Below are 27,974 nucleotides of genomic sequence, written 5' to 3'. Positions count from 1 at the left end.
ATCATAATATACCAGCAACTTCAGTTTGTACTTTATACTGAGATGATAAATGAGGGGAACTACATTTGGGTGGGACAGTGGAGACAGCTGTGTGTGTCATGCCACAGCAGTGAGCAAATATGCAACACATGCTGGGACCGATGCACAGAAAGGATCCCAGTGACAGATCATACAGCCATTAGTAAACAGAGTAATCAATTACCAGATTATTGTCAGCTAAAGGTCTGGTGCACACACTCACCTTGTCTGGCCGGCGTCACTGGTGAGATACAGCAGCATCTGCAGTAACACGACACCGTCCATTGTAACCCAGTGTGGTCTGCAGAGTATGTTGTGATGAGGAGTGGTACAGTCAGGGCTAAGTTTAGCTCAGGACAGAGAGGAGCTCCACTCTGCTCACAAATATCACCGGGGCAGAGGGAAGGGCGTCACAGGGTGAAGGGCGAGAGTCATGTTTAAAGGGACAAACTGGGGTGGAGTTACACAAAACTGGTGTTTAAACTGGGCAGAAGAAAGAACGCAGAAATTGCATTTATTGTGAAAACTCAGTCATTGTTTCGGTTACTTAGAAGGGACAGTTCACCCCAGAATCAAGCATGGTATCCCTTCACACTGATCAATACACCCATGTTGAAGTTTTAATGAAAAGGTACAAAGGCCTAAGGCAATTGAATTGCATTATGGGATATGTAGGACCTAGTGTTTTTGGAGCTTGACCCATACTAGGAACTAAAAGTGAGGGTATCTCAGCCCCGCTGCTTCACACTGACCATTCTTTTACAAAACATGAGTTAACTTAATGGACATACTAAAATTGTACAGCAATCTTTTCTTTTTCACAGAAACAAGAAAGACTCATTTGAACTTTGTAAAGACACATTCTCTTTAAGTTAGAACAACTTTGATACATATTTTGGGGACATAAAACTGATTTGCTAGCAAGATAAGGGAAATGCTTTAATGATTAAGTGTTTCTGTCCTTTGTCCAAATCTACAAGCAAAACAAAAACATCTCAGATGGAGCTTGTTAAATCGCATTTTATTTCAAGTCTCAAACAACAAACTGAACATGTGATTATACAAGCTTTACAAGTAGTATCTAAGTGTCTTTCGACAAGCAGCAGTTTCTAAACAAAAACACCCATGATTAATCCAAAATCTCATGAGAAGTCTTTACAAACAATAGAGTGAGATTAAACAGTTCATGGACTGAACAAAACCGATTGCTGCTGGTCAACAAACAAAATGCTAAAACTTTTTCTGTAAAATGAAGATCGCCAAGATCACAAATCTCGCAAATGTCTAATAATTATACACTTGAAAAAAGCAGGACAGGATAATGTAATGGCATATGTTACAAAGACTCTAAAACAAAAGTACCACAGTACTTCAAAGATGCAACTGAAACACTTTTATCAGAGAACAAATGTAAGCAAGAACACTTCCACAATATACAGGCAAGGTGGGAATTTAATGAGAAGGGTTTGTGCAGTCCACCCAGCAGAGAAGATCTTGATGAGATGTGTCCAGTTTCCAGTATCATGTCTGCAGAGTGTGGGACCTGTGCCGAGAGATCAAGAGACTCCTCTGAATACAACATGTCTGGAAGAGCTTCATAAGTAAATTATAGATTGCTATGTCATGATGAATCAAGATTTCTTTACAGTGAATGAATGAAAAGTGCAAAACAGCCAAACTCATACTAATGCCTACTGAGGGCCTCAAGAATGATATTCAACTCCCCTCTGACTGCCACACCATCATAATAACCTACCGGAGGTTGTCACCAGCGCTGTTGGTTGGGTCCTCTGTTGTACGGCGGACGCTGACGCATCACTCTCATGCTGCGGTATTTAGACATGATACTTTGACTTTTTCTGAACACTGGCCTCTGGTTTGGGAAGGGACGTGGCACTATACTCTCCTTTTAAAAACACAAGAAAATCAAATATTGGTTATTAAGAAAGATAAGTCAATGAGCAACTTAATATCTCAGGGCGACCACAGATCTCACTGGAGGGTATGCATACCATGAGCGGTCTTCTAATATTTCCAGACAGATCAGGGAACGGTTTCCGTGGACCACCAGGGAACTTGGGTCTCTGCAAAACACAACGGTGAAGGCTGAGTATGTACAATACGCTGCCAAATTAAGTCAGCTTACATACTTTGTTACTCAGTCAAGAGTTCAACTGTCATCATATGACTCTGATTTATGAGGCCAATACACAACCAGGAGGCTGAAAAAGCTGTTCTCAATAATGCCTCCTTAGGCTGAACTTAAAAATACTATTTCATGATTTAGCGTCTCGAATTACCAGGACAAACTCTGCATAGTCTTTCTAATGCAGTACATGTTTCACTCACCTGCATGGTGCCGGGTCCAGGTCCTGATCTTGGTCCTGGTCTCCTGAAGGGCCTCACAGGTCTCTGGTTGTCCTGCATCATATTAAATGGCCTGCAAAGAAAAAAAACAGAACATCAGAAACAGGAAAGACTGCACTACGGAATTAAAACCTTGTTTCAAAAATTGAGGAAAAAGGACATTTTATGGCATGTACCTAAACATCCTTTTATCCAAATAGTTGCGTCTTCGCTCGTCAGGCGATGACCTGAAGTCATTCGTCTTTGAGAGTCGGCTGTTTGGTGAGGTATCTGAATCTGAAGAGCGTTCTACAAAAGAAGAGGAGGGGAGATGATAAACGTAGTTGAAGGTTTAAAAATGTGTACATAAAACGTGAGACACTGAAACAAATCAATTGTACAACAGATACTGTCCTATGGATAGCCCTCTCAATACAGGTGATGACAAAAAAACCTCAACTTACCGTTTTTTGGTTTTGGGCTGCGAGATTTCCGAGGTGAGCCGTCCTTAGAAGAGGAGTCCCAGTGGGACAAAACAACAAGGTCACGTTTCTCTATGGGAGACGATCTGGGGAGAGATCAGTGGTGGCAGAGTTAATCAGCATTTCTATCAGAGCATCATCTGTGGCTTCTGTCAGTGTATGAACATTTTAAATGTTGCCTGGATACAATAACAATACATCATTTGCGTTATCACAGTGTTTAAAGGAATCAGATTGCAAGTAAATAAAATCACCCTGTCAACTCTTAGAAGTAAAGCAATTTTAAACCAGTAATGAACAGCACTGATTTGCAGGCAGACAAATGATCATACGCATCACATACTGTATGGGTACTTACAAAAATCATGGAATGTCCATGCTTCTTTACTCCTATTTTTGTACCCTGAATCAATCTGAGCTCTCTTCATTTACTCAGCGACTGTTAGAGCAGGCAAATATGGGCGAGAACTTTTAGATATGGGTCTAGATCACATCACCAAATCTTCTATCATCCCTCAGTGACGCACAGGAGGACTTCAGAAGGTTGTCTCATCAGGTCGTTCCAAGTTGTTCTTTTTGTTTCATGATTCAAGAAGTTTCACAAGATGCTCAGAGAGTAAACGGAGCTTTGGATCTTGGAGACATCTATAGTTGAAGTAAACGGCCAAACACGTCCAGGTTGATGATTGCATCATCATAACAGCTTCTCTCCAGAGCTGTGATTTTAAAAGATGATCCAGTGTCTTTCCCACAAACAAGTCCAGGTTTCAAGGCTCCTTTTAAAAGCTTTGCAGTTCCTGCAAGTGAGACTTCTTTTCCTTTATATTTCCTACTCTTCTTCAAATTTGGGTCGTTCGGAATGATCTCTTCTTAAAAAAAGGTGATAATCTGATGTTTCTGCAGTAAACAGTGAAGGAGGTGGCACAGTGCTCCCCTTTCTTCATGTAATAGTTTTAAGTTACAGTGGAAAAATGTGCAGAGGACATCTTTTTTCCAATCACACTTTCAATGTCTTCACGGGTTGGCATGTGCAGGTTGGGCTAGAGACTTCGGGTGAGATGGACGATGTTCGCATCAGCCTTGTAACGCGGCTACAGAATATTCTGATTTCCTTCGGGGTACATTCAGGTCACATGTCTCATTAGACACAGGAACTGACCACAGCACGTGCTCACCTGTGGGACCAGCCTTGATGCATTCACGCTGAATTTTAAATGGTGGTATTGTGAGACTGCAAAGACCAGACTGATCTTGCTTCTGTCCCCCACACAGTATCAAGTTTCAATTTTGGCCACTTGCAAATCTTTCACCTTGTCCTCATATATTTTAAATCCATTCTCTTCAGTCAGTCCTGATTCACCACTTGTGTCTTGTCCTTTGATGTAGAGTCTTCTTTTGTATTCTCAGCCACTTCATACATTATCTTTTTGCTGACAAGTAAAAGGGCCAGGCATTGTTGGTATGAATAAAATACAAATGGCCATTTATTGGCGCTACAGTTGCGGGGTTGACTCCTACTTCATCAAAATACTTCAAGAGAATTTTCCAGCTTTGATGTGGCAAATGCTTGACGAATTGAAGGTCTTATGACTGCAGAGAAGCAGAAATCTCCAGTGCTTAGATGCACTATATGTAGTGTTGGTAGTAGTTTGGCTCCTCCTCATTCTGCCAAATGGGAATGATGCAGCTTGTTCCACAAAGTTTCATTCTTCAGGTGATGCAGATTGCGATGAGCCAGTCCTTCTGGCATTAATTAATTCACAGCAAGAATCTGATTTCAACTTCAATAGTCCACTCCAGGTCTACAATGCATGTGTGCATTTCAGTATGCATCTGATGAAAGCGTATGATGACTGGTGTGTCATATTAGTCAAAAAGATCAATTGTTTGGTGAATTTGTTGTCTTGGATTTAACTTGTTTTTAACATTGTTTAAAGTCTGAAGTTTTATAACTCTGAAACTTCCTTATTCATTATTGGCATAGTGATGTGCAGAAACAATCTATTCAGAAATATCAACAATTTATCAGTGAAAATGATTGTTGGGGCACTTTGTCATCTAACTGATGGTGGCTGGTAATTGCCTTCAACAGAAATTCATCTTCATTCTTGTTTGGTTTTTGTTGTCTCTGTTGTCAATAATCACCGTCATCCATCTTGTCATTGTAATGGTTTTGAAAGTAAAACAAGTTGTCACAGCGCAGACTTTCTTCAAATATGTCACTTGACTTGTAACTTTGCGGCCTTACATTTCATTTAGTGCCATGAACAGTCACCATTCAATCCATCTCTTTCCCCAAGATCCACGTATGGCTGATTTGTTGCAATTATTTAAAAAAAAGGGGCAGCATGGCAATTTCAGATTACATGTTAAGTGCAGTCCTCTTCATGTCCTCATTTTCCTTACAGATTTGTGGTTTTACACTACATGTTGTAACTTCAATTTGCTTTTGTCCTCTATCGAGGATGAAGGGGTCTTCACAACATGCTGAAGAGCATAAAATGCAAACTGAGGAATCCTTCAACAGCACAGATCAATTATTTTTTCCACACTCCTCAGTGGCAAAAAACACATTTGTCAGGTTTTAACACAGGCTGGTGTTAGTGATATGGTGCGTAACTGAGCATTTTCTCTTCAGCCGACTTGATAGAGGATATTTTGAAATATTGGCAGCAAGCAGACAGGGTGGCATTTGAAAATTTTGCAGCGTTTCATCAACTGAATCAGTGCTGCACATTTAGCTCATCATGACATCTCCATTTTCCGCAGCTGGCACCCCCTTCACATAGACATTCTTTCTTGACCTCCTAATCATCATCAAGCCCCTGCGAACAGTGCTAGAAGGAAAATACCGTACCTGTGTGTGCTCAAGGACCGGCGAGACTCCACCTGTTCTTTGCTTGTGTCAGAGTCTCTTGAAGACTTGCTGGTACTGCTGTCTTCTTTTGAAGGTGAATGTTGTGGTTTTGGCCTCCTTGGTTCCAGGTTTCTCAGGGGAGCTGCATTTGACTGGAAACGTTTCTTCCTGATAGCAAGAACAGAGCTGACATTTCCCCGCGAGGCAGGGTCGCCCAGGCGAGGCCTGGGTTTTACAGATGGAGGTATTCTGAGTCTCATGAGAGACTCTGCTTGAACTTGTCTGCCCTTAACTAGGTAGCTTTTATCTCTTAGAGACAAAGGTTTACCACCAAATGGCCTACCACCAAATGGTCTGGGAATATTGAGCAGCTGGGGTCTCTCTCTCCTGGGGTATTTAGGATTGCCATGCTGCAGTGCAGGGTCTGAAGAGGGCATGCTGATGTCTGAGATCCTCCTCTTGCGGGGTCCTGCCACTTGCCTCTCCTGAGGACTCCTGTGGTAGGAGGATGACGGTGATGGTCCTCCTTTCCATGAGGGGGATCTGAAAGGGGGCAGATGAGGGACATCCTGTGCCCTCTCTCTACTGTGGGATCTGCTGCCCTGCCTCTCCATTGGGCCTCGCTGCCGCCTGGAGTCTTGTTCAGATGACCACCTGCATATCCATCAAACAATAGAGAAATCATTACAATGACAGATCCATTGCCATGTTAAGTGGAAGGCGGAACTTTTAACTTTTATCTTAATGCAGCCCCTTCATAATGCCATGACAGAATGAAACAGGTAGGAGAAGTAAAGCAATTACAGATGTAACACTCCTCTCACTGGCAGGTGAAACCACATTTACATCAGACCCCATTAATCCCCTCTAATAACTATGAGCTGGGGAAGAGTAGAGGTAATCATTACGACCCCTGTGACAGGGAGGACTGGGCCAGCTTTAAGACTCCTCTTTAATAATTTTACCCAGCTGGGATTGTGGCTTCACTCCTGTACCTCTCTGGCATTGAGCCTCTCCCATGCATCTCTCTGGGGCTCCTCTGTGAGGGCCCGTGTTCTCCATTGTGTGGATGAGAGAACGCTCCACCCTCGTTCCAGCGCTTCATGCCATGACCTGAGTGCTCATGGGGCCTTTCTCTGGGATTGTAATTCCCACGTGGGTCTCGACTCCGCTGCTCCTGATGCAGAAAACCTGGCTGCCTTTTATGGCCTCTAAAGGAGCCCTGGGAGGCTGGTGCAGAACCAGGCCTCCTGTCAGCTGAGTGGTTGCGAAAATGTCTTGGGGAGGGTGACCTGTGACCTGAGGGATGGCCGTGGAAAGGCGGACCCCTTTGACCAGGGGATCCTTGTGCAGGACTGCGAGAGGATGACTGATGCTGGACATGGGGGGACCGGTTTGACCTCGATGGAGAAGGCCTCCTCTGGCTATGGTGTGGTTCCATTTTGGGGGGGTACGATTGATAGGAATCCTGATTTGGGGACCTCCAGTGATTGAAACGTGGCTCCCTTTGCTCTCCCATCAGGGGGGCTCTTCTGACAATTGGGGGGCGTCCTCTACCTCTGGAGTCTCTCGAGTTAAAAGGAGCTTTTCCTGGGTAGCCCTGGGCATCTCTTCGATTTTTGGAGTTGGGGTTGTAGCTCCCTTCATTCGGACCATTGCCATGACCATCTCCATAAGGTCTGATAGGACACAAGAAAAAACAGAAATTTGTTGGATTACGACATATAATGAAACTTAAAAAATACCATTAATGCAAAAACAAGGACCAGCATCTTGCTTAAATCACTATTAGTACCCATGACCATAACACCAAAGTATCTGGGGGCAACGTCGCATAATAAAAAAAGACTTTACCTGGGCTTTAGGCGTGGTGGTCCAAAATGTGGTCGGACCATCTTTGAAAGCAATTGAAAAATCTACGGAAAAAAGAAAACAGAGTTAAGACAGTTTTTTTTTCCTTTTACAACTAACAGCAATCTTTGACCTTCCCTGACTCCTTAGTTGAAACGAGCACTACAGTTTGAAGCTGCGCCAGTTAACCAAGCATATGTGTGGGCTGAGTTCAGACCAAATCAGTCATTTTGGCAAAAGTCCATTGTGCATTAATAAGTAATCCCATAGAAAATAAGTACCAGGTAAAGCTAAGTTTCGGTTTCTTCTAAATCACCCATTACCCATAAGTTGTGTTCCTCTGTAACTGTAAATAAAAAAATAAAAAAAAACATAAAAAACCTCCACACCAACAACAATATATTTGGCTCTCTAACTTGCACCTTGTGGCTTTTCCCAGGCACAGCAGTTTGACGTCAAGAGGGTAACAATAGCATACTGCATTTGTTCTTCTCTTCCTTCTTTTACTTCTGGGTTTATTGACAGATCACAAATCAACTTTTAAAAAAGGTGCATACATCACATATCAGTGTGTCTAGATGCAGTGCTCCTTAAGTCATTATAAGCAGCTAGACTTTCATTATAGCTGATAATATAGATTTTCCATCATCGAGCCGGTTATATATCATGCTACCCTACTGCTTAATTAAAAACAACATAGTGTGTACATTTTACATTAATAGTATATAATCAAAACTTGGGCGTACATCAAACGAGCAAACTCCAAAATATTACAAGCAATGGTACAAAGTGCATATTTCTTAAAAGTTAAACATTGCTAAAGCCCACCAACAGCAATGTGTGAACAATTCATCAGAGTTGACCTTTCAGTCAGTCTTAACCTAATCAGCGCTGTCTTAGATAAAAGATTACAGAAGAGACAAACTTCACTGTATTCCAGCTGCCTGCCCCATTAGTAAAAGGGCAATGTTTTAAACCAGATGTTTGAATAAAAGTATTTATTTTTTAATGCACATATTGAAAAGTCCCAAATTTAATTTTCCTGTTACTGTTATACAACATGCACCCGAACCAGGAGTTTGTTGTTGTCCTCAACACGGTGCAATTCTCTCAACAAAGCTGCCACAGTGCCACCAATAGCAGATACTAATCATCACTACAGAGCATGTTGTTTGTCTTTTCCTGACAATATGGAAAAGCATTAAAGTAATTCGATTGCCTACAATCCACCGTAGAAATAATTAAATAAAATATGGGCCTTAAAATAAACACAAACGCGGATAAATATCTCAAATACTGCAATTTATTTAACTTAAATCTCCTGTTATGAGACGCAAAATCGGAAAATAAAACGTATGGCCTTCTTTACAAGCGCTTGTTTTAAATATCGCACAACGTTGTTTCGTTAAACAACATGGATGTAAACCTCTTAGTTAGGCTAGATATGTTCGTAGAGCCGCCGTCGGGTCAGTTTCAGTCCTGAGCCTCACATCTTGGTAAAGGATCTGGGCAGATCCTGCTTCCATTTTTGGTAGCAGCGACTGGCTTACAAAATAACACGGCTCGGTCATCGTGATCTTTCTGTGGGCGAATCTAATCCTACACTAGTGTGGTGAGCAGCGACACTAGTGAAGTACCCAAATCTTTCGGTCTGATTTAGATTTAGCAACGCAAACGTGGAAACGCAGGTCGCGCTAGCGCAAACAACCTCATCTTGTTGCTAAGGCCAGTTAGCCGTTAGCTAGCCTGGGTGTTTCGCTAGTTTGCAACGCTGCTAGACGCCGCTCTCAGAGAATGACATTCATTAAACAAAACACAGAACTCAATAAATTTACCCACGGAACGAAAACTTGAACCACGAATAAGCTGAATTAAATTATTTGGCTGACTTGCGACTTACCAGATACACAAGCGTCGATGAAATGAAAGCCAACCTACGTTCGACACAGTTGAGCTTCTCCTACTTACTCGTCGCACCGTCCTCGCCCTTCAAGCGTTTGACAGCCAAACCGAAGCGCCACCTACTGTCTCGGAGTGGGAACTACATGTCGTCGCAAGCTGCTGGGAGGCTGAGACGTGTTTTCTTTGTAATTTGTAAATTTGGTCTCCCTGTTACTCCACAGTTGTTTCCTTCTGAAATGACAATCCTGTTCTAAAATGTTGTTAATCTGAATTTTATTGATTCTCCCAGCTGATGACACCAATAGGAAAAATTTAATCAATACACTCTTCTAAATGGATGTGGCTCTTCCCTATTCTACCTTTTATTGGAATAATTGTATTTCTAACAGGCTACTTAGTGGAAAATAGTATGAACCTTACATCACAAATAGTAAAATACAATACGTTTGAATAACAGATTGTTGTTTTGTTTTGCACAGTTTATTAGGTACGGCTTAAACTTATGCTGTTTAATACAACAGCCCTGCAATAAACCCAACCTTCATGGAGCTTATGTCCACTATCTGTTTACACTGTTTTGGTTTTTATTTAATTTTAAGGTCACTTTGGAGGATGTAGAGATTATTTTTCTTTTTTACTATATCCTCGCCATTTATCTCACTGAGGGTGGAATGATTTTTAAAAACACTTTAAAGTATAACCCAATAGGATTCAGCAGCACCAAACACTACAGCCTCTGAGATGACAATAAAGTTGAGAAAGCAGAGAAACAGTATAAACAATATAAGCTCCTTGACAGCGCTGTGAGATTTATTGCACAGGTATCAGACTGCACTCGTTTTAGCTACTTGGGCATCTCTTTCACTCTGAAGTCTTTTGCCTCTTTCCTAATCTCACTTCATTCAATCAACTGCTAAATAACAAATACACATTAACACACAAACAAAAACAAAGAACTTCCAGTTGTACATTTTATTGTTTCAGGTAACATTGTTATGACCATGCTAACCGTGCACAATGTCTACAGCAATTACATAACTTAAAGAGTTAAGCTGACTGTGACTGGTTTGGAGTTTGGAGATGAGCAGACTTAAATACCTTTCAAAGTGGTTTTATATGTCGTTTCTTTATACTTATCTACTTTTCTTTAAATCCGTCCCCTTTGCAAAATAGCATTTTAGTCTACATGAAGCAGCATTGCAAAATATACAGCAAATCCTCTTTGAATACTATAACATATATGGCTACTTCATTTAAGATAATTTACCAGCCTCTGTCAGGCTATCTATTGTCCGAGGAACACAAATGTCACTTTATAAATGACATAACAATGTGTAAAAGCTGTTTGTATAATTGTTTGCAGCATGGAGGAGATGATGGGCTTCAAACCGAGGTTCAAGTATTACAGGTCACACACAACAATCCCAGTGGCCGAACAGGAAGGAGAAACAGACTGATACTAACATCCAGTAACTGATCCATCCATCATAAGGCATCTCTACCGAAATTACATTACAACGTGACACAGGAAGTGAAAAATTGCAATTGAAGTTGAAGGAGCCTACTGGAGAATTCCTACACAGTACGGCATAATGAAAACAGCAAACAGTGTCTTTAGAGCTACAGGGCACACTTACAAGTTGATTGTTAGGCACACACTCTGCCCCAGTGCATGTCAGTCTTACAAACCAATAGCCCAAAATCTATTGATTTGAATATATATATATATGTTACTGGATGTCTGATAGATTGATGCATCCATTAGTGCTGTACCTTGGAATAGCTTTACATAGCAAGGCACACCTACAGAAAACCTTTTAAATGACATGAAGTTGCTCAGCTGTCAGTATTTTTATCTCAAATATGCACCTTGCTGGTGAAATAAGCTTTTATGAATGCAGTTACTGTTCATCTGCAATTGAGTCCAAGTCAGCAACTCACTCTAGTCTGCAACAGACATGTAGTAATCATTCATGCTGATGCCATGATGTTTTTAAACATTCAAGTTGACAGCTTTGGATTCATCCTCATCACACACGTGCAGTTAGAAAGTCCCAGTTAGAGATTTTTAAAAAAAGAATAAAGGGAATCATCTCAAAGTGAACAATCCTGTGATCGGAGCTTGCTGGGTTAGGAAGGGTGAAGGACCTGAGAGTCCTGCTGGATTTTAGTTTGCCAGATAAACCTCTTAAAGGAGACATATTATCTTTTTTGCTTTTTTCTTTCCCTTCAGTGTCTTATATATGTTCTTGTGCATGTAAAAGATCTTGAAAGTTAGAAAGCCCAACGTCAGGGCCAACGGGAGCTCCCCTTTCCCACTGAAGACACTGCTCCTGAAGTGTCTGAATGCCTTGTCAGTAGCCCCGCCTTTAATTGTGTGACTTCTTGACATCGCAGTATGTCACCATGTCACACATTTGCATAATTTATGCTTATATTCACAGTAGGTGTCAAGCTAACTGGAAGCTGAAAACAGGACAGAACTGACCGGAGACACGGTGAGCAGAGCTGGGCTCAGGTGTGTGTGAGCTGACCAATCAGAAGAGATTGGGTATTCGGGGGGCTTAAAGAGTCAGGAGCTAAAACAGAGCATTTCAGACAGTATGAGAAAGCAGATTTTTTTTAACATTAAAGCCTGTAAACCTATTCTAGTAGTAACCCAAAGTAAAATTATGAACCTGAAAATGAGCATAATATGTCTCCTTTAAATTCCAGCCGAATCACTTATCACTACATGCAGGAATAACATCACCTAGAAAGGACAAGTATTACAAATTAGGCTTCAGTGAAAACATAAATCATGCCTTTCCCAGCGTCACACTGAATTAGATTTAAAGGCTTAAGAGGGCACGTGGAAAGGCAGAGGTACAGTCATCAACGCTCTGAGCAGGCTTGTTACTCCAGTACTGGGGCTGAACTGGGACCCAGTGAGGAATCTGTGCAGAGAAGATGAGAGATTCTTAGCGTACGTTAGCAATACTGTGTTTCTATGTTTCTATAATATTCAAAACCCTGATATTTGTCTTTTGTCATTACCTCACATATCCAGATACACCTTCTCTCCCTGAAACTCTTTCACATGTGCTCTCTCACTCATACTTATCTCACAACAGGTAGATGGAACAAAATCTTTGATACATCATTTCAATGGTCAGTTGATATGTGATTAGAATATAGGAAATGTTGGGTTTATATTGCAAGTCATGGTTTACAGTTTTTCCATTTTTAAGTCAAACTCTATGGCTCTATTCCCATAAATGTAGTGACTCAAAATATGACAGAGGGAAGAGAGAGAAGGCAAGGTAGAAGACGAGCTAGATTAATGGACTACTTAATGCTGAGTTTATTCGAGGACGGAGGCGACACCCCGATGAGCTTTGAGTCCGACATGGGACTAACAACACCCTCGATGAGGTTCTTGTTGCAGTCCCCAATGGTGCCTTCAGAGGACAGTTTGGGGAAGGTGGCGCTGCCTGTCAGGTCCATCAGATCTTCGAGAGCTCGGGTGTTACTCATACTGCTGTTCTGGATTTCGTTGACCGGTGAGAACTCCGGGATCGAAATCAGTTCCTCTTTGGAAGCCGGGCTGGAATATAATTTTTAAAAAAGCAATTATTTTTAGTATTTGTGTCGAAAATCAGTGGTCCTCGAAGATCAAGGGTGTAAGGTGGGAGTAGGTGTTACCTGATGACTCACCTAACCTCCATGGACTGCACCTCGTCACACGACCCCGTACCCTTCACATCCAGCGGCTGCAGCTTGATGATTGGCGGTGACAGGTGTCCCATCGGCAGGGGTGTCACAGAGGGTCTAATAACCTCCACCTGGGACCCTCCTTTAGCTTTCCCCTCAGCTGTTGTCACACGCTGGCTTTGTTGTTTGCTTACCTCAGCAGTTAGATGGCTGCTCACCAAGGCACTTCCTTCACCCTTCACTCCTCCATTCATCATACCACCACCTCCACCTCCACCACCACCACCTCCCTTACTTTGGTTGACTTTGGCATCTGTTGCCGTCCTTGTTGGCTCTTTATTTATTTGGTCAGCGGCTTTAACGTTTGCCCCTTGCTGATGGTTTACGTTCTTATCTACCTCTCTTCCCTGTTGTTTGACGACACCATCTTTGCTCTCTCTTTTAGGTTGGCTGCAGTGCTCATCACTGCTCTGTTTGGTTTCAGGTCTCTTGTCAGGAACACTGTGACTTGGCGTCACTTGTTGAGTGTTTTTTACTGGTAAACTCTTCTGATTGTCCATCTGTGCTGCTGCTGCTGCTGCTGCTGCTGCTTCTTTCTTCACTAGGGCACATTCCTTCGTGTTGACCTGGACTGTGACCTGCTCTTTAAGTTGAAACTCAACCTTTTTGATCACTTGCTCGTTCACCTCAGCATTAGTTTGAACAGTCTTTTCTTCACCTGTGGAGGATTATAAAAACACCACAGTGGGCTTCACTTTATTTGGACAGTCCAGTTAATGTCAACTGAATGTCATTTAACTTGACTTCAGTGTGTTTCTGCTAACAGTAAAAGTGGATGTCACATACGTTTCTAATTATTGACATTTGCTCAGTTTTAAAACCCAAATTAGTTGAATAAACCAGTGGTGGAAGAAGTATTTAGGCCCTTTTCTTAAAAATGATCTTTTACAACTAAAAGTCCTGCATTCAAAATCTTACTTTAGTAAAAGTATAGTATATAAGAGTATTAGAATCGAAATATACTATACTATACTATACTAAACTAAAGGTACTCATTATGCAGAAAGGTCCACTTACAAATCATATTCATGATACTACTGTATTATAATTAGTGTTGCATGAAGAGCTAATTTCAGTTACGTTATATCTGCTGGGTAGCTTAACCTATAATCATATATTGAGGGGTGAGAACCAGAGGACTAAGTGACATTTTGGGCAAAAATAAGTCACATAATATATAAAACAGATGCTAGGGTTGATTGATAATTATTAAATTCACAGTGGAGTTTATCGATTCAACGCACTGATGTAATTTTGGATAGTAAAGTTTATTTTTAAACTGTAAAATATCCTGCTTCCATTATCTTTGACACAGGTGTGATAACCACATTTGAGGGTAGATTACAAAAAATGTGTGTTTATGTTTAGATTCTGTGTATACACAGTAATATCAGTCAAAATGTTTTAGGCTCTATTAAAAACCAAGAGACCTAACACTGAACACTCTGAACTGTTCGGAGCCAGAAACATGTTTTTTGTCATAAACATGTTTATGAAGTTTTAGTATTAAACATTGTCATGTTTTGTTTTGGCTCCTCTACAAAGTTATTCAAATATCACATCTCATCACTCAGTATAATTCATTAGGCGATTTATACTTTATATTAATAATATAAGTCTGCACAGTAACTTGCAACTAAAGCTATCAGACAAATGTAGTGGAGTAAAAAGTACAACAGTGGCCTCCAAAATGTAGAAAGTAACATACTAAAGTAAACTACAGGTACCTCAAAATTGTGCAAAATTGAAGTATATGAGAATCTACTTAGTTACACTCCACCACTGGATTTTTTTGTTTTTTATTTTTTGTTAAATTTGACTGAAACCTTTATCTAAGCCTCAAAAACCATTAAGGTTTCCCTCATTTGCAATGATGTCCATATGCACAAAAATACGCAGTTAAAGCTGCTGTAAGTGTTGTCGTTATTTTAGCTAAATTCCTGTCCGTTTTGCAGTTAGCGATCCCCTCCCTCCGCTCTATGTCACCACATGAACGTGCAGTGGTAATCACCAGACATGGCAGCAAACAGGAGGATCCTGCTCTCTGCATGTTCACAAGCAGACAGGACCACCTCTTTATGGAGTTCTCTGTCCTGATTGGATAAAGTGAGCAGGGAACATTTATTTTCTCTTTTACTGCATGAGCAGGAGGAGGAGAGACTTGGGTGATTACTGTTGGAATATAGTATATGGTATATATAGCTATAATATAGTTTTTTAACACTTAATACAAATATATCACTTACAGCAGCTTTAAAACATTTTAAAATAACAACACTCGGTGAGAACAGTCAACACTGGACAGTCCAAATACTGTTCGCTCACGCAGTGCAGAGCGCTCACTGAATGCATCTTCCAAGGACATTTTCAAGAGCAGCTAATTTTACAGTGGGCTCCCTTGGCGCTGCTCTACAGTAAAAGGTGCCCCCTCAGCACCAAGAGGAAGGTCTCTGGCTGCTGCTCCATATTCCAGAAAGTATTGTATAACCCACACCAAATGGTTTTCAATGTATGGCCCAAAGCTCAAGCAACATAACAATGAACAATTTTGCTTGGTTGACATAAGCTGGTGTAGCTGTTCATTCTTCTGAGTAGCCAAAGCATCGGAATCATAACGTAACAAGACTATAACAAAAACGCTGGAAAAATATGATGTGTCTGTCTCCAAATAAGATGTCACACAAGCCAAAACTCATAGAAAAGTAAATTGTTGTGGCGCATGCTCAAAATCAGCTAATAAATGAATCAGAAACCACACATGCCCTGTTTGCATTTTTACAGCTGCAAGGCATACAGAGAGGAGGGGAGTAAGCAGGGACGGCAAGCAAACTCAAGTATCTGCAGGGCGTGAATAACACACTAACCTGGAGGTGAGACGGCCCTCGTCTCCACCTGCTCCTCCTTCTGGTTCAATGCAGAACAGAGACGATCAAATCAACGTTTGAGGGCAATCAGGACTCAGAACCAAAGTATCACCAACAATAGAATTTAATAAGAATAATAAGAACAGAAAATCAGAGTTTTCAATAAATTAAAATTGTAAAAAAAAAAAAAAAAAAAGGTTTCCATCACACAATCAGCAGGTGCTTAAAGGCAGCAGGACTACTGTACGAGAACAGAGGGCGTCTCTTACAGTACCTTCATGTCAGCTTCACCCTTCCTGGTTCTCTTCATGATCTCCTCGATTCTCTGCAGAAAATACATCAACATTTAATCAATATGTGAACTTTCCAGAATTCAAACATTACAGCCAGTAAGGTACAAGCTACCAGGTACATTTTTTAAAATCATTTTTACAACAATGAGGTTTAAAAAACAACAATCAATACCTGCTGTCTCAGACCCGACTTCAAACTTGGAAGATGTAAGTTTTGAAATGTTTTATGTTTTACTGCTAATTTTGTAGTTCAGCCTGTTGAAGTCTGAGGCAATGTTCAACTAATGTTGTAATATTGAGAGACAGTCAAGAGAAACTGGGTGAAAGTTAAGCACATGACTTGATACATGTTTCCTTCTGCACAGTTGGTAGGTGTAGATTGGTACATAGAAAGTGCCATCTAGTTCCATCTTTGGGGTGACCTGCCCCTTTAGGATATTTCTAACACAACATGCAATCATCATAAACTGAGTGGTGTTTAACAATAACCTTTTTTCTCAGTTGCCTCTCCTCCTCTTCCTGTTGCGCCTGCAGTTCTCTGTCTTGTCGCTGTCTCTCTGCGTCCTCTTGAGCCTGGACTTTAGCTTTATCTCTCTGTTGAAATCAAGAGGAAATCTATTTGTGGCCAAAAACTGGTAAGAAAACATATTTTTAAGATATCACCAAAAAAGCAAAAATTACTGCCTTATACGACCTTTTTTAAAGTATCTCTTACCTCTTTTTCCATCTGGGCCTGTAGCTCCTTCTCCTGCTCCTCCTTCTTTTGTTTGTCTTCTTCTTGTTTCAGCCTGTGACGATCTTCTTCAGTTTTTGCCTTCTCTTTCACTTGTTGAGCCTTTGCCTCTTGCTGTCGCTGCTCCTGCTGTGCCAGTTGCTTCCTCAGCTGCTCTTCCTTTACTCTGATTGGCAGGCGGATACACTTATTAAACCCCATTTGTAGACTTGAACCCCTCCCCAAGATCATTCAGCGCTATCTTAAATTCATGATTTATTCAGATAACTCACCTTTCTTCTTCTTCTTGTTCCCGTTTTTTGTCTTCCAGTTCTTTCTGAGCACGAGCCTGGCGCCTACGCTCAGCCAGCAACCTGGTCGCCTCCTCTGCGTTCGTTGTGCCAGCTGCCATCTTCACTGTGGACGTGCAGGGTTCTGATTCTGTCAAACCGCACAGAAAGACTGGTGTTAGATCATCCTAAAACTTCATTTAGTGTAAGGTTGTTCGTATAAAGTTCACCTTTTTTCTTGTCTCCATCCTGAGCATTGTTCTGCGTCTTCTTCTCTGAGGACTCCACTTTGGGAGACATGTTGTCCCTCCTGTCAGGGGACAAATTTCTTTCAGAGGAGTCACCTCTGAGATGCTTATTAATAGTTTCAACTTTCGAGGACCTGGATTTAGTGACTTCAATGTTGACCACATTCTTCTCCTCTTGCAAATTTGCAAGATTTGTGATGTTGTTGTCAGTATTCTTCTTCACTGCGGTCTCCTCTTTGGATTGTTCGCTGTGTTTTTCCACCTTCTTGTCTTCTGCTTTCCTATCATCGGTTAACAGGTTTGAACGGTGTCTTGTAGGAGAGTAATGGTATTGATGTGTATTGCTCGGAGACTGGGCGCGCATCCTGCCAGCCAGCCTGCAGACAGATACAGGAACAGACAGGAAAGACATTTAAAAGCAGTGCTGTCGGACAGGTAATGTTCTCTTCTGACCTTCAGTTCAACACCAAACAAATAATCTTACTTGGAGGTAGTCGGGGAAGCCAAGTGCCTGGTGACACTAGCAGGGGATTCGGATCTTCTCACAGGGGATCCACAACCGGGGGATGCAGTTCTTCTTTCTCTGCGCAGACGCTCTTTCTGTCAGTCAGAATAATTTAAGATATTAGATCTTGCAGCTTGTATCCATTAATGTTTGATTCTTACAGTAATGTGTTTGCGAGGTCGGACCTTGGGGGTATTGGGAGTGGACTGCGAGCCTCCCTGAAGTCCAGCTCTGTCTGTAGGGTTTAGTGATGTGCAGAAAGGTGACCTGTGTGGGCTGCAGGGTGCTGCATGATGACAAACAACATGCTTATCAAATCAGATGATGGCAAACAACAAGTGGCAGAGGGATATTAATACAGTAGCCAGGGGCGGGGGGGGATTGACTGGACAGTGTGTGCTGCACCCAACTGAAGCTCACAGACTCACTTTTGCAGCCAAAGTCAGTTGGATGATACTACAAAACACATTTAATGTGAGGATTTGTTGCAATTTGAGCCACAATCTTAAATTTCAGGCATCCATGTTTCATTGAGTAAGAAGATTTTAGTTGGGCAGAAAACCTGAAATCTACAACCTAAGTGGCTGAACACATGCTGGCAACTTATATTTCTGCAAACCACAGATGTTCAAGCTTTATGTTCTTCATGTTGCAACTTCAAGTTATGTTGTCGCAACTCTGTGCTTATGATCTGGTTAGGTTTAGGCACAAAAAATATTTGGTTAGGGTTAGGAAAAGATCGTTTTTTTGGCTTAAATTACCTGATTTTGTTGCCTGAAGCATGGCTGGAAAATGTCCCGAAGTCTAGTTAAAAATATCCAATGGCTTCCAAGAGTCTCTGGCTTCGCAGACCATAACCTACTCCTCATGACATGAAAGTTTGCTTATATATTTACATGGTCTGAGACTGTGATATGACACATCGTAGAAATGTCAGTGTGGTAATATGACATGTACAAATTTTAAAGGTGCACTATGTATTTTTTGGGAAGAAATTTTAATCAATGGAGAAACTGACCTTAAAGGACAACACAATTTCATACTGTTTTACTTTGTTTATATTTGGCGGACCCTGCCACCTTTCTAGCTTCAAACAGTGTTCTGGGGACCTTATTTTCCTCTGAGAACAGCTTGTTTATTCAGTTAGGGATCAAATAAATATATCTGAGATTGTATTATCACCTTATTAATATTATACGTTTTAATTTCAGAGTTGGAATTTCTTTTACAAAACAACATAGTGCCCCTTTTCCATATCAGTGGCTTGCAGAACTGTAACTGCAAACATTTTATCTGGCGACCGGGCTGGTTTTAACAGCTCAAATCTAGAAAATATGTCTCAGTATCACATTATTCATTGTTGATATTTTTGTATTTACTTTTTGCATCAAAATATTAAAGTGCATGATAAACTTTGTCCAGATCAACTCCCAGTCAGCACTTCTGTCCGATTGCACTTTTTGAAATTGGCAAGCAAACACAGAGGGACACATTTGTGCCAGAAATAGGCCATTGATTTCCCAGTATTAGATTAGGCCGGACTGACTGACGGATATTGAACACATCTTTGTCTTTCAACTGCCAGCATGACTGGTTCAGCCAACATTCAGACTTAACGGGGTGTGCTGGTGCCACTCTTAGTCATTATTAGTAATGAATCTGTGTGCTACTACTCAGTGTGATGCAAGCACACACATACCAGTGTGGTGGCTGTTAACAATAATCTTCAAACCGAGCTCCCAGCGTTTGTGTCCTTGCCACACCCAAAACAATGACAGCAAATGAAAACACAGACAGACCTTGAGCAAACTCACAACCACAAAAGCAAGGACCCTAAACATGGATCAACAATTAGAACACTAGAAGCAGTCTTCTTCTCGTCCGTCTGTCACCGTCACTAAAGAGTAATCTCTACAGAGTTCAGCCCTCCCAGTGGGATGCCTGTATCTGTGTCTATTTTAGTGCACATATTTCTATTCTAGGTCATGTGCGATTAATCTCTCCGAAACTGTCTGCTCCAGGGAGTCAGCACCACTTAGCTGCTTTCATTTTGAAACCCCCGTTCCAGGTTATCAAAACTGAAATGAAACGTCGACAAACTGATAATAATACCACCAGTGTTTGAGATCACTGAGAAGTCGATCTGATCCAGTGTCCTTCAGCCTGTTTGTAATCACTGAGGGGTTACTAATCTGGGAAACTAATCCAGTGGTTGACTTCGAGGGAAATTTGAATCAGAGTGTATGTATGTGTTTGCTAAAGCACACACCACATAGTAATACGGGGCTGAAGGTGATGAATTAAAGGATAACTCCACCAATTTTATGCACTAAAGAGTGTTTACAGGTCTTTAGGAGTACTACTGCATATGTGGAAAAAGTAGTACAAAGACTTTTGTGGCTTGTAATCTAATAAATTGCCTCCAGTTATGTCATTCAGTGGCTAAGTTGCATTGTGGGTAATGTAGGCGCCAGGTTTTGAAAAGGAAGAAGGATGCATGAAATATAAAAGCCGTTATCTCTTTGCTTTTTAACTGTCCATAATGAGTCTGACGGTGTCATTTGAGTTCAATGCTAGAAAAGTAGACTGCTTTTCAAAACCTGGCGTCTACATTACCCACAATGCAACATAGCCACTGAGTGACATCACTGGATGCGATTTATCATATTACATACAGCTTCCTCTGGAGCCACAAAAGCTTTTATACTACTTTTTTCACATATGCAGTTGTACTCCCCAAGACCTGTAAACACACTTTAAAGGTCCCATATTATGCCCATTTTCAGGTTCATATTTGTATTTTAGGTGTCTGCTAGAGTAGTTTAACATGCGTAAATGTTTAATTAAGACGTTATTTTTTTCATACTGTCCACTGCTGCAGCTTGTCTATTCACCCTCTGTCTGAACGCTCCTGTCTCTTTAAGGCCCCCTTTAAGGCTACTATATGGGACCTATATTGGGAAAATTGGGAACGTTACCCTCTAATGGAAGAAAACACAAGATTCATTCTATTAAATAGCCAATGCTAGTGTGCAACTCTTCCTGTCCTATATTCCCTGCATGGTGGAGAATTAAAGAGATTAAAGTCCCTCCAGGACGATAGGAAGATGGAAACGTTTCAGCTTAATTCTGCCTGAAAATTAGGTTAGATCATGATAAGACCAGTATTTTTGGATAAATCTTTGGATATATGTCAGCATAAGCTCCTGCACTGATGATATCTGCCTGTGAATTCACATCACTGGAGCCTCGGCAGTGTTGTCTTTAGCGATGATAACTCAAAGAATAAAGCCACTGCAGCAGAGCACAAACACTGCAAACATAAGTACAAACAAAAGTACAATTTATCATTCAAAGTTCAGCAACAGAGCAGCTTAACATGCATGCGTCACAGGAAGAAGACGACATTTGCCTTTGATTTAAATTTCAGCCCGCACAAAGGCAAACAAACACAGGCATGGTAACATGTGGATGAACATGAGGGGAGATACATTTGGGAGGGCAAGGGGGGGGGGCTTAACTTTACCAGATTCGCTGACAGCAGGAAGGGGGGAGGCAATGCCATGGGAAAAGGCGGAGGCAGCAGAGAAAGGGAGTGGGGCATTCTCACTGTCACCTATAGGCAGCGGGCGGAGCAGAGTAGAGTAGAGCAGAGGTGAGCAGTCAGAGCGTTATGAACAGTTTATCTGAGCAATTCCTCGTCCACCTGTAGAGACCTGGATGGGAGTTAACAAACCAGCAGGGATGTCGTGAAACTTTCCTGTATTTTGCCTGGTTCAAAGCTATGTGCGTAGATTTTGAAGATTTCAGGGCCGTGGTGACAGAAATGCACACAGATCATATCTGTGTTATATTCGAATTATCATTATTTCAATCAACTACAGAGGTTTGAAAGGTGTTGTTTAGAGCTACAGAGACACCAGTGCAGATGTGTAACTCCATCCTGTCTCTGTGGGAAACCAGGAACACATTTCCGCTCATGCGTACTTCAGCAGCCAGGCTGTCGGCAATGATCGGGCCAAGAGAAGGCTCTCTTTAACACACACACGCACACACCTACAGCATACATACAAACTTGGGCTGGGCTGTATATCATAATTATATTGTTATCGTGATATGAGACTTTATATCATCTTAGATTTTGGATATTGTTATAGCATGATATGACATAAGTATTGTCTTTTCCTGGTCTCCTCGTTTATGTATGTTAGCGGACTCTATGTTAACATTAGCTATTGTTGCTATATGGACAATAAAAAGAGATTAATACATGTAAATTGCGAGAAATTGTTGCATGGAGCTCCTTTAAAAGTGACATTTGATTTTGTCGCCCAGTCCAACCAATTAATGTGGTGCTTTTGAGGAGAATTGAAAATAACTAGATATTTAGTGTGTTTTGTGATATAGCCTAAAAATATTGCGATATTATTTTAAGCCCATATCGCTCAGCCCTAATTCACACACACACACACTGTGTCATGGTGTCTCACAGAAATACAGCAAAATGCATTCCCTCTAAAAACAAAACTTCCATATCAGATCCTTCACATTTGATCATCCATGCCCTCTGTATCAATATCATTGACTCTATTTGTGACTGTACACTCAGTCCTTACCTGCTCCTGAGTGGCAGCCTCTGCTCCAGCGTTTGGTCCTCTGCTCCAGCTGAAGGCTTCGCTCCAGAGAGCGTTTCATCAGGGCCTCCAGACGTTCCTGAACACAACACAGCAGAGATGATCATTGATTCTTTGATCACTGTCACCTCTCTATTGTTTTTACTTCTTTGTCATTTTTATACACTACCAGCCATAAGTCACGTGGGAGTTTTTAAGTTTCTTGCAAATGCACAACCATAAATTGAAGTTTAGTGCATCCTTGATTGTGATGTTTTGTTAACTCAGCTGACCCTCTCCTCCTCGAGCTGCTGCCTCCTCTTCTCCTCCACCGCGGCTCTGCGGAGCTCCTCTTTCTGCCTCTGCTCCTCCAGCCGCCTCCAGCGCTCCTCCACTGTGCGTTCATACTGCAGCCGAGCTCTGCGCTCCTTCTCCCTGATCAGCTGCTCCCTGGCCGCTGGAGGAGACAGGATCAATGTATTTTTGCCTTTGGGATTGGGTAAAATCTGTTTGTTTTTCATTAAACACAACACTCTTATGAAATCTGCCATTATAATGTTAACTTCTTTGTGTTGGCTGTGAATTTGATTGTCATGAAGATAGAAATCCTTGTCATCATGAGGCAACTGCAAGAGCCGCATGATTAACTGTGAGACCTACTTTTGCGGATTATTCTGTGTTACTGTCACATTCTCTGAAGTGACTGAGCTCATCACATCAAACAACCCAGTGAACTCAGGACAAATCTTCCACCGGCTAGCAAAGCGCTTCCATAACCAATTAAACTGTGGAGAGGAAAATGCCAGGACAAAAAAACTTTGCAGGGGAAGTATTGAAAAATGACAACGTCATTCCAGATCCTGTCAGTTCCTAAAATCAGTCTCTTTATTTGCCAAAATAACAGAACATCACCTACCTAGGCTTCTCTCCCTCTCCTCACGCCTCTCTTTGGCTAATCGCATCCTGTCGTCCGTCTTCATATAACCCTCAACAACTGAAAGATGAATGGGGTCATCAGAGAACAAAACAAGGGCAGTGGCAATGCAGCCAAATTAAAAGAGAGAGGAAAAAGCCATTCAACAGAAGCAAACATCTGGACTTACTTTGTTTACCTGCATGGCTGTTACTGATGTGAGCGGCTAAGTGCGACGGGGAAGCGTGTCCGTTAATGTGTGGCTTCTTCTCTGTGTTGGATGGAGCTGGGATCATCATGACAGAAGGAGAGAGAGCACACGCAGCTTAGTGTAAAGAGGAATGACATCAGCGGCACAGTGCTGACCTGCAGTGCTGCTTTGTCACCAGCAGAGGGAAACACTTCTTCTGCTCAGTGTGGGGCGGCTCTGTGTTAAATGCATTGTGTTGCAAAACACCAAGTAGCCCCATGCCAAGGGCGAACTGCAGCAATATGCTGCATGAGAGGGGAGGAAACTGTCCTTGATGTGATAGTCACTCCACACATGCTGAATGCCTCTTTTGGTTATTGTTGCTGAGCTGGTGTTGCTGCTGTAATCAGCTCCTGATGACAGAGCAGCCCTCAAACACATTTCTGGACATGCACAGGCCTACAGAGTCATATCATGAGTTCTATAATGTTTCTCTAGTGATTGTGCATTAATCCACATCATTGTGTTAGTCATTTTCATCCAGACAAAACCACTTGGAAGCAAAGTGTTAATTAGCCGGAGAGGATTACTCACTCGTTCTTCCAGTCCGAGCCGGAGAGCTGTGACCGTTTGTCGGAGATCTCTTCTCAGGAAGTAGAGTGATGGATGGTGGTGCCATCTTTTCACCTAATCAAAGAAAACAATACACAGAGCATTACTTTAAACAGGAAGCTCATATTTCCACATCACAAATCACAATGGTAGTAAATGGGGTTGCTTTTCAGTAAATAGAAAAATTCGAATGGCACTGAGTAGAGTGCATACCTCTGCTAAGGCCCGACAGTCCTCTTTAATTCAATCAAGCCTAATCCAATATCGAATAAAACACATTTAAATCTGTATCAGATTGTACTTACTCACAGATACCAGACACCGAAATAGACCTGATTTTTTTTTAAATCAAGATCATGCATCATTCCCTGAAAGATTTACAAAGTAAAAAAATTCCTGGGTTCGTCCCTTTATCCTGAACCGCATCAAAAGTTAACAGGGTCTATTCTGGGCCTGGACCCATCCTCATGTAAATCCATTCAGTAGTTTTTGTTTGATCCTGGTAACAAACCAACCCACCAACTAACTAACAGACACAGGGGAAAATATAACCTCCTTGGCAGAGATAAAAATCATATTGCCTTAATTTTGACCAAGATTATGATTGTTTATTGGTTCGCAATTAGGGGAGATGATCATTTTTGCATCACAATTTTCATTTTCACTGAAAATAAAAAAAACTATTAAAATCACAATGATGTGACATTTTTTTATGTCTAGACCAAACAAACCCTTGTTCCCTAGGTTTTCACATAGAGAACAAGATTTGTAGTTTATTATTAAGGCTGCTTTGTCACATATTTGACCTTTATCAAAAAACTTGTAGCTTCTGCTCAGAAACAAACGTCACCTAAATTGGAGTAAATACCATTTTTCAATTTATATACTAATATGAAGCAGGTATAGTTGAAAATGTCTTTTATCAGTATTATAGTTGAAATAAACAAATTAAATAAATAATGATCAGACAAATCTACTTTGTAATAATGAAGAGATGATAACAGTGACTACATCTAAATCTCGACACAGTGGGTGAATGTTTATCTTAGAACGTTCCTCTATAAAAAGAGTTTAATTCCACAAATTCATTCAATCAATACTTGCACTGTACAGTAAGCGGAACTGCCGACACAGTCAGTCGCTTCACTTGATCAAGTGAATTACTCTCTTTTCAGTCAGGGCTTTTATTGTTTCACTGAAACCTGGCAGACAACACTGAGTCTGATCATAAATGTGGTCAGACAGGAGAGCTGAGCCTTGCTCACTGACCTGAATTTTTACTCTCAACGGACTTAACAAAACATTTCACTGTACACATTCATCATTTAGCATCATAACATTGTATTGATTTCTTCAGTGGTCAGACGGTTAGTCCACCTCGTATGACCTGGGATGTATTTTCCATAGCTTTTATGGTTCTGAGGAGACTAACGCTCATACTCTGTGTTATTTCTATATCCTACAGAGCTGGTAATGTTCTTGAACATAAAGCCTGTAATTGTAAAAATACAAGCTGAAGAAGCTACATTTTGTGTGTCAGATTGTTCCATATAGCTGAAAGCAAAATTAAGGCTTATTTTTGGGTCTAGTATCGGGCTGCAACTAATTATTATTTTCATTTTCGATGACTCTGCAGATTATTTTCAAGATAAATCAATTAATTGGTCTATAAAATGTGACAAAAGTGAAAAATGATCATCCTAATTTCCTCAGTGACATCTTCAAGTTAATCATTTTGTCCAACCAACAGTCCAAAATCCAGAGACTCTTCATTTATGATCATAAATGGCAAAGAAAAGCAGCAAATCTTAAGATTTAAGAAGCTGAAACCTGGGAAACGTGAAAAAGAGTACTTCAAAAACCAGAGGCAATGCAGGCACTCATCAAACATATCAAAATGATGGAGATACTAAAAAGCCTTTGTCAATAGTTGTCAATAATTTAATGATTTCATAATTTAGCCACTATAATAAAGGCTCTTTAATATTTTCTTCCTTGTTTTGATAGTTTGGAGAGCCTGGATTTATATCCAGCAAATGTTTGACTTTTTGCCTGACAACAATTAACCAAATGATCAGAATGGTTGGCAACTATTTCTCTTACACTCCACTAGTTGATTAATCAGCACATTTGTCAGCACTTTTTTTTTTTTTTTTTTTTTAAAGAAAAAAATAGGTCTTAAAGTTTCAATCTACCTAATATCTCCAGTCACCTTGCATCATTTCCAGTAGTCTACGTTCTCTATGGAGCAGTGACAAGTCTTTCCTCCTTCCTGGACTCACAGCTGTATTAAATGTGATTATTGATCTGCAGGGAGGCTTCCCTACAATAAGGTCAAAGTCATCACACAATGATTGGATTCTCATAGAAATGATCCAGCCTCCCTCTCTCCACCCATTTGAACCCTTTTACCCGATTGAGTGGCGTCATCTCCAAAGGAAAAGGCTTCTCGCAGCCTGATTTTGACCCCCATCACTTCTGTAATGCTGATTTCCCCTCATGAGAAAATTACAAAAAAACACACAGAGGGGCACTCAAAGTAAAATATCCCTCTGTGCTGTTCACAATGCGCCTGATAGACCTGCGGCAAGTGAGAACAAGCAGCACTTGGCGGATAAACAAAGCAGTGACGCCGGATGATCAGAGCTCACAGCAGCAGCAGCCTGCACATAAAGCGCTGCAAATGTCAGTTGCGTCATTCATGAGTCTGCCTCAAATGACGACAAACACAACAATCGCCCCGAGCTTACCTGTTATCGCACCCGATGATGTGGCCGTTTTCGCCATGGCAGCTGTTCAAGAGTGGAAAAACACCCAAACGCAGCTGTGGACGCGCGGTCACCCCAAACAGTCCGCAGTGGTGCCGATGCAGCGCAGGTTCCCCTCCACAGCAGCAGCGAGGAGGAGAAGAAGAAGAAGAAGAAGAAACGCAGACAACAAACACAACTGGACACCATTCAACCAGAGAGCCTGAAGGTCATTGTGAGGGCTGGAGATGATGGGCAGGACAGGAGAGAGTTGTGTGGATGGAGGAGAGAGATGCTGGGACTGGAGCTGGGATGATGATGATGCGCACACAGTCGGGTTCCTACTATCGATCGACCACACCGTGCGTCGCTGCGTAAAGCCCGCCCCGATTCTCAGGCTGTGAGCGCATCACCGGCAGATGGAGGAGATTTGCTCCGCGCACACTGCGAGACCAGGTCCAAACCACGTTTAGCTGACTTTAATGTTGGTTTGGATGCAGTGACAATGACAGGAGGACAACATAGGCTGGACACAATGTTCACAGCAACTGAGGTAGATGGAGAACACAAAATGGCTCCATACAGCTCTGGTTTCATCAAAGTCTGCAGAAGCCCCGATATCCCAATTGATTTGAAAAGACTGACACCCTGAAGTTGTAGTTTTGTAGAAGAAATTCAAATTCAATATTAATGAGGTAATATTACAAGCTCAGAAATATTTATTTATAACAAGCTGTTATAAGAAAATAAGGTCCCCACAACACTGTTTAAAGCTAGA

General features: G+C 41.3%; 2 protein-coding genes across 3 annotated transcripts; both read right to left on the bottom strand.

The window, feature by feature from the left end:
- Positions 1-1,020: 1,020 nt before the first annotated feature.
- On the bottom strand, positions 1,021-9,510 carry LOC141006875 (uncharacterized). Of its 2 annotated transcripts, none has more exons than XM_073479164.1 (10): positions 9,455-9,510; positions 7,558-7,619; positions 6,699-7,382; positions 5,704-6,357; positions 2,829-2,932; positions 2,562-2,673; positions 2,368-2,458; positions 2,031-2,102; positions 1,775-1,924; positions 1,021-1,561 (listed from the first exon to the last, which is right to left on the bottom strand). In XM_073479164.1, the coding sequence occupies exons 2-9, from the start codon at positions 7,596-7,598 to the stop codon at positions 1,784-1,786; spliced, it is 1,899 nt and encodes a 632-aa protein (XP_073335265.1). In that variant the 5' UTR covers positions 7,599-7,619; positions 9,455-9,510; the 3' UTR covers positions 1,021-1,561; positions 1,775-1,783. The 2 variants fall into 2 exon arrangements, with proteins under 2 accessions (XP_073335265.1, XP_073335266.1); XM_073479165.1 differs by lacking the exon at positions 9,455-9,510 and adding an exon at positions 9,394-9,417.
- Positions 9,511-12,783: 3,273 nt separating this feature from the next.
- On the bottom strand, positions 12,784-27,236 carry map7d2a (MAP7 domain containing 2a). Its single transcript, XM_073479630.1, is given in 18 exon segments — positions 12,784-13,042; positions 13,153-13,867; positions 16,074-16,113; positions 16,348-16,398; positions 16,856-16,960; positions 17,082-17,265; positions 17,372-17,519; positions 17,599-17,993; positions 18,101-18,216; positions 18,307-18,407; positions 21,648-21,737; positions 22,738-22,834; positions 23,028-23,191; positions 23,651-23,728; positions 23,838-23,947; positions 23,949-24,021; positions 24,432-24,524; positions 27,200-27,236. Coding segments are annotated over 18 exon segments (2,856 nt in total).
- Between the last annotated feature and the right edge of the window lie 738 nt (positions 27,237-27,974).

Source organism: Pagrus major, chromosome 13 (assembly GCF_040436345.1).
Source record: "Pagrus major chromosome 13, Pma_NU_1.0".
Lineage (NCBI taxonomy): Eukaryota > Metazoa > Chordata > Actinopteri > Spariformes > Sparidae > Pagrus > Pagrus major.
The sequence above is the reverse complement of the archived record's forward strand: the minus strand, read 5'-3'. Positions and strand labels throughout refer to the sequence as shown.

Excerpts from the sequence above, each read along its gene's own strand:
- LOC141006875 (XM_073479164.1), bottom strand. The coding sequence starts at position 7,598 with ATGGTCCGACCACATTTTGGACCACCACGCCTAAAGCCCAG. Across the intron at positions 2,933-5,703 it reads CGGTCCTTGAGCACACACAG|ATCGTCTCCCATAGAGAAAC; the intron begins GTACGGTATTTT and ends ATCTCTCCCCAG. Across the intron at positions 2,103-2,367 it reads CTGGACCCGGCACCATGCAG|AGACCCAAGTTCCCTGGTGG; the intron begins GTGAGTGAAACA and ends TGTGTTTTGCAG.